A 7,545-nucleotide genomic window follows, 5' to 3' on the forward strand; every position below is an offset into this window, starting at 1 on the left:
GAGCTATCTCCAAACAAGGCATAGGCATATCCACACGCACCATTACGCCTCGCGCCCCACGTGTGATGGAGGGGATGTGAGATGGAATATGGCAGTCAAATGAGAGAGAGGGAATAGGGAGAAGAGAAGAGACGGTCAAACAGGGAGTGTGGCATATACCCAGCTCTGAGACGAACAAACTTCACCCGCTGCATCATTTGGAGACATGCTAAGGAGTGGGCAAGGGGCTGGGGAGGGCTGAGGGTTTACTAGACTGTGAGTCTATGTTTTTCATGACGTGGAGATGTACCAACCGGTCGAATACTCAGCATCTGCCTTGGATGATTTTAAACAATAGATTGCGTGCTGAGCTATTTTCAACCCATAAAATTATTTTTTTTCATGCTTTTATAGCGTGGTAATTTTGTCAATATTAACACCAGTATTGATGTGTTTCATCAAAGTACGGTTTAATGTACTTTTATAAACACATTTAAGTGTACACTTACTCTTTAAGTACATCGTAAACACACTATAGAGCGTAGGCAAAATGCCAATGTCCAATTGTTTTAGTTCCAAACGGTTGTAAAGTAGGCTACTAAGCAATTCATTTCTATAATAAGTTATGCAATTCACCTTAACACATATTGACATCAGCTACACATTTTCTTCTATTATATATTGTGATAATCTGCTTCCCATAAATACAGAATTTATTTGAACACGCTCTTAACAATTAAGCCATAAGCTGCGCAAAGTCAGTATTAATGCGTAGTGAATCGCGCATGCTTACGTTTAATTGTCAATTTATCTGATGTCATATTTGGATCTGGAGAGGAGGAGGCACATACGCACGCTCCCCAGAGCTCCCAATCGTTTAAGCGCGGTGGCACATTATCTCCCAGTCTCGCTTGCGCTATCAAAGTTTACTGAGTAACCGCCATCAGCACGACCCCGTTTGTGCTCAGAGATTAAGCTCGTTGCAGTATCCTTCAAATACACTCGGAACAGAAGGACAACGACGCGGGAGCGGTTTTTATAAGGTAGGGAAAAGAGGCTAAAGTTAAGGAATGACATACTAAATAGTTCCTTATGTTGTGAACAGTTCCTTTTACAAGCGTATTTTTATTCCAGAGTTCTAATTATTACGATCGATTATGTGCCAACGCGCATTTTCTTTCTCTTCACGCCTCCTGTCATCTTCGTCTCTTTCTTGTTCTTACTATTTTAACCGCTTTACTTTGCAGCAAGATTTACCTACTTGTCTCTGTCTATCCTCTTGCCTTATTTAGGAGGATGGAGCAAAATTTTGTAGAAATCTTCAAGGAAGACAAGTGCCTGTCGTCTTCAGTGGAAGAGTGTCTATCCAACTCTTCTCTGCCCGACACGCGCAACTTGACGCATAACAACAGCGGCATCTGGGCGCACGAGCCTATGTCCCCAATTATACCGGTAATCACGGCAGTGTATTCCGTGGTTTTTGTGGTAGGGCTGGTGGGCAATTGCCTCGTCATGTACGTCATCATCAGGTATGGTTATTGTTTCATTTAAGACTGTTGTGTTTAGAAGATGTCCATACATTGAGAATAGGGTCACGGACTGGCTATTATTATAGACATCCCCCTAACTGCTTGTTAATAATCCGTGACACTAGAAAGTGAAGTCGTTTATTGTGTCTTGCATGTCCATTTGATTGCTTGTCTAAACCCTGCTTTCACTGACAAACCTGCAGCCAAATCATTTTATGCTTGTGTATTAAATCCTGTGTGTGTGTGTGTGTGTGTGTATGCCTGTCCTTGTTTAAAGGTTTTATTTGACTGTGATTATGTATTGAGTTTTATATCAGACTTAGGGTGCCCTGGTTGTAAAACAAATGTTTGCAGATTACATCAATGTATTGTTTCAATAATCTTAGGCTCCTCTGTAGGTCACTGCTGTTGCTGCATCTGTGATCGTGTGTGTGTGTGTTTGTGCGTGTGCGTGTGTGTGTGTCTGTGTGTCTGTGTGTGTCTGTGTATGTGTGCTCATGTTTGTGTTCAAGTGTGTATTTAAACATTTGCATGACTATATGTCTGTTTGCTGTTCATAATTATCAATTTTTTCAAAGTCAGGATTCTTTGGTATACGTATACAGTATGTGTATCTGAGGCAACATGAGTGTGTGTGTCAGAGAGAGAGAGAGTTTTGTGAAAAGTGACCATGAACAGTTGAAGTGAAAAGCTGTATGGCTATTTGTAGTGTGACCTGTGTGGATACGTATGTCTTAGAGCATGTGGGCTATGTGATTACATTGATTGAATGGAGTGATTCCCTGCTCTGACACGTAGCGTGCTGATTCAGTTGTTTTTATGGCCATTTCTCAGGCGCCTGTAGCAGGTGGCTCGGTATTTACGATGGGGGACACAAATAAATCTAAGTGTGTGTGTGTGAGCAGTTGATGTACAGCATATTTGTGTGGGTGTGTGTGTGTGTGTGTGTGTGTGTGTGTTTATGAGCACCTGAAAGCCCTGAAGTGTGATTTCATTGACAAATCGATAACACACCTCATTCCTGAGCTGCCTCGGCTGTTAATTTATTATTTCTGTGTGACAAATTGAACTTGTTATGCAGTGATTTACTAAGCCATTTTAGTGTGTCATTGATCTAATTGATCAAAACTAAAATGTTAAAGAGGAAGAAATGTGAACAATGTTCAATGACTGCCCTTGCCATACTTACAGTTGTAGTTGCCTAATGCCTGTTGCTTCGCTGGTTTGAAAGGTCTCATACAATTTGAGCGATTACATGCATGGACACCAACACACTAACACAAAGACATATGCACACACTTTTTCATTTTCTTTCTTATCTCTTCACAAATGATTCCTGCCATTCCCTCCTTATGGATAATGTAAAGTGAATTACTCACTGGTCAAAAGACATCCTTGACAGGAAGATGTACAGTACTGTGCAAAAGTTTTAGGCAGGTGTGAAAAAATGCTATGAACTAAGAATGCTTTGAAAAATGTAAACAATAAATGTTTATTTTTTATCCATTTACATGGTAAGACTGAGCACAGCAACAAAACACAACGTAGTTATACTGCATCAGCAGGGTCTCTCCCAGACAAAGATTTCAAAGCAGACAGGGGTTTCAAAATGTGCAGTTCAAGCTCTTTTGAAGAAGACGTTGAGGATCGTAGACGCAGTGGTCAAGGAAACTTAATGCAGCTGATGAAAAACACATCAAGACTATTTACCTTTGAAATCAGAAGATTTCAAGCAGTGGCATCAGCTCAGAACTGGCAGAAACCAGTGGTACCCAGGTACAGACATTTACTGTCCGGGGAAATCAGGCCAGAAGTGATCTTCATGGAAGAGTTGCAGCCAAAAAGCTCTACCCCGACAAGGAAACAAGGCCAAGTGACTGAACTAAGCACGAAAACATAGAAACTGGGGTGCAGAAACATGGCAGAAGGTGCTCTGGACTGATGAGTCAAAATTAGAAATATTTGGCTGTAGAAGAGGGCAGTTTGTTCGCCGAAGGGCTGGAGAGAGGTACAATAATGAGAGTCTGCAGGCAACAGTGAAGCATGGTAGAGGTTCCTTTCCAGTTTGGGGCTGCATTTCTGCATGTGGAGTTGGAGATTTGGTCAGGATGAATAGTGTCCTCAATGCTGAGAAATACAGGCAGATACTAATCCATCATGCAATACCATCGGGGAGGCGTATGATTGGCACCAAATGTATTCTGCAGCAGGAACATAACCCCAAACATACAGCCAATGTCATTAACAACTAGCTTCAGCTTAAAGAAGAACAGAGAGTCCTGCAAGTGATGGTATGACCCCCACAGAGCCCTGATCTCTACATCATCGAGTCTGTCTGGGTTTACATGAAGAGACAGGAGAATTTTAGGAAGCCTACATCCACAGAAGATCTCTGTTTGGAACAATTTACCAGATGAGTTCCTTCAAAAACTGTGCACAAGTGTATCTGGAAGAATTGATGCTATTTTGAAGGCAAAGGGTGTTCACACCAAATATTGATTTCATTTAGAATTTTCTTCTGTTCCTTCACTGCATTTTGCTAATTTATGAAGAATTGATGAAAATAAACTGTTAACACTTCCATTTTTGAAAGCATTCTTAGTTTACAGCATTTTTTCACACCTGCCTAAAACTTTTGCACAGTACTGTAGAAAATTGGGATAATGGCCTTTATTTCAATTGTTTAAAAAAAGAAAAATGCTGGATTTATCTGCAGTCGCATTCTCAATGGTCCATCTGACAAGCATACATCCCTGGAACCCAGAGATTCTCAATCATTTCAGATTTTGTGACGGTTCCATTTCTGTCTCCCCTGGCACCGTTAGCTGCTATCTTTGCAGCAGAGTCGAACTGTCCAAGAACTCTCTTGTCACTGCATCTACTCTCCTCCCTCCCTACTCACTCTGTGTCCCCTCCGCCTAGGTACACCAAGATGAAGACGGCCACTAACATCTACATCTTCAATCTAGCCCTGGCTGATGCACTGGTCATTACGACCATGCCCTTCCAGAATGCTGACTATTTGCTCCACTCCTGGCCCTTTGGTGAGGTGGTGTGCAAGATCTTCATCTCTATTGACTACTACAACATGTTCACAAGCATTTTAACCCTCACCATGATGAGTGTGGATCGGTATGTGGCAGTGTGCCACCCGGTGAAGGCACTGGACTTTCGCACTCCGCTCAAAGCCAAGGGCATCAATGTGGGCATCTGGGTGCTCTCTTCAGCTGCTGGGGTGCCTGCCATGGTGCTAGGAGGTACCCAGACCAACAATGGTAAGACAGTCACATCACATGTTAGCCTATATGTATCTCACCTTCAGACAGGCGTGTGGTAGTACTTAGGTCTAAACCCTGCCGGGCTGTTGGCTGCAGAGCCTTTGATTGGTGGGTTCATTAGAGAGCTCACCTGGCCTGTCTGATGGATTGTTGATCCCTTCATCAGAAATAAATGAGCCCCCAGAGGGTCCTGCTAATCTCAGAGCATGCATCATGAAAACACTGCAGTAATTAAGGCATAAATCCTTTATTTAGTTTTAAATGCTCCAGCTTGTGGTCCTGTTTGCTCTTTCTCATTTACCCTTGCCTCCTCGCTCCCCTCTCTCTCTCTCTCTATCTCTCGCTCTCTTTCTGTCTCTTACTATCCCTCAATTTCTGCTCTCATGCTTCCACCACATCTTCTCTATCTCCCTGCTTTTTCAGGCACCACAGAGTGCGCCCTGCAGTTCCCTGACCCATATGAATACTGGGACACACTGATGAAGCTGTGTGTGTTTGTCCTGGCCTTCGTCATACCCGTCCTCATCATCACCGTCTGCTACTCGCTGATGATACTGCGTCTGCGCAGCGTGCGCATGCTCTCGGGCTCGCGGGAGAAGGACCGCAACCTGCGGCGCATCACGCGGCTGGTCATGGTGGTTGTGCTGGTGTTTGTGGTCTGCTGGACGCCCATCCACATCTTCGTCCTGGTCAAGGCTCTGGTGGGCGTGCCAGAGACCACGCCCGTCATGGCTGCCTACTTCTTCTGCGTGGCGCTGGGCTACACCAACAGCAGCCTCAACCCCGTGCTCTACGCCTTCCTGGATGAGAACTTCAAGCGCTGCTTCAAGGACTTCTGCTTCCCAGTCCACGGGGGCAGGGGGAGGGCTGGGCGCCAGGCCAGGGGGAGCGGGAGGGGGGGAGAGCCTGGGGTGCGTCAGCTCCCCCGCCCCGCAGAGAGCCCACCGCGGACTGCCAAGCCGGCCTGACTAGCCGTGGAGCTGTCCTCCATCACGCAGGCAGGGAAGGAGGACTCGCATGAACTGGGATTGACTCAGGTCACATCAGCTCTCTGACCAACACAGATAACCCTCCCTTTCAGATAACCCCTCAACTACAGTGAGGCCTAGGCTCAGATCTGGGCTCAGATACTGCAAAAGTTGCAATGTCAATGTCGTCATCAGTTTTTCAAAGGTATTGTCTCAACTGTGGTTTATTCATTCGTCAGAAAAGGGCCACTGATATAACATACTATGGTTTGAAGTGAGACAGATTCACGATTTGTTTATATTTATTTATGATACAATTAAAAAGTATAAATAAATCATTTCTAAATATATTTATTTATATTATTTATATGTATGTAATAGAGTATGTGTGTGCATTTTGCTATTTATTTATATTATATATATTTTTTACATTGGTCTGGGTGAAGGCACAATCAAATTGTTTTAGTATATAAGTATGTGCTCCATCAGTTTTGCTGACATTTTATACAATGGTTGTCATAGCACTGTGATTGTCATGCAGTCGTTCCAATATTTCAATACAATTATGTACTTTCCTTAACAAGCAAGTCAGCTCAAAGCGACTTGTGAGGTTTTGGCCATTGAAATATATTGTATCAGTTTAGCACTTAAAATACAGGTTTAAATTCCGGTGGCTTTTCCATCAGGATAAATGGTAACACTACCTATGGTTTCAGGATTATATCCCCTTTATGTCATGAGAGGATCTCCTGGGTATATCGTCATGAAAATTACTCTTTAGGTGACGGCTGAAGAGGTTTAGATTAATTCATAGTGTTTTTCAAAAGGAGAATGGCAAATACCTATTATGTCCATGAAAAATAATCCCTTTTCTCCTGTGCTGATGTGACATTTCAGTGATGTTTCATTACAATTCACAGGCTTCGCTCCATCTGATAAAGTTGCCAATGTCTTCAGACATTTTGGTTCCCGGGCATGGGCATGCTGTAATGAGTGTCCTCTCCGTCTGACACTGGAGGCTCACTTGAACTGAATTATTTACAAAGACGAAGGTGTCACACTATCTCTTAGAGCCTTCACAGTTCTTTAGCTGAAAATGTATTCCTCAGCTGAAAATATGATTTCTGGGGCTGGTTTTCCCAAGTCAGATAGAGGAGCTTGGTGGAGAGATGGACAAAGGCAGGGACAGATATTGGTTCGCTGAAGTGTTTTTTTTTTTGTTATGTATTCTATTTAGTGTTGGAGATTAATTTCTTATTTCTGAGATTTTTGCTAATTTATTAAAACAGTACAGCAGTGAACGGTGCATGGGATTAATTAATGAACCATGGGTCTCTTAAGGGAGACTGCAGCACCAATGCCTCTGGGAAGACTCTGAACTGTGGGTAGAGCGCTCCTCAGGGACAACTGTGCTTTTGAAAAAAACATTCTGCCTTTCTGTGGACGAGTCATACTCCATTTTATATCACTATCACAGACTGCTTTTATTCATCCGTTTGTTTTTATTTACTGTTGTTATTCTCAGTTTTTTTGCTATTCATTTTGTGACTTTGCTATCTGACTTGTTTTCGCAGAAAACTGTTCTGATTCTGTTTTTAGCCAAAAGTGCACTTAGTGGTCCAGGATGGAAAGCATTGCATCCATACACACATAAAATACACTTACACATATGTACAGACAGACAGACAGAGACACACACACACACACACACACACACACACACACACCAACACACACAAAAACACTGTACATAATGAATATTGTATATAATCGCACAATTGTGGAGCTGCC

General features: G+C 42.9%; 1 protein-coding gene across 1 annotated transcript; it reads left to right on the forward strand.

Moving 5' to 3' along the window:
- Positions 1–1,275: 1,275 nt before the first annotated feature.
- LOC308378684 (delta-type opioid receptor-like) lies at positions 1,276–5,754 on the forward strand (the record flags this gene model as incomplete). Its single annotated transcript, XM_080855647.1, has 3 exons — positions 1,276–1,508; positions 4,431–4,783; positions 5,210–5,754. 3 exons carry the CDS (start codon positions 1,276–1,278, stop codon positions 5,752–5,754), a joined length of 1,131 nt encoding a protein of 376 aa, XP_080711773.1.
- Between the last annotated feature and the right edge of the window lie 1,791 nt (positions 5,755–7,545).

Source organism: Sprattus sprattus (genome assembly GCF_963457725.1).
Source record: "Sprattus sprattus genome assembly, chromosome: 17".
NCBI classification, from domain to species: Eukaryota; Metazoa; Chordata; class Actinopteri; order Clupeiformes; family Clupeidae; genus Sprattus; species Sprattus sprattus.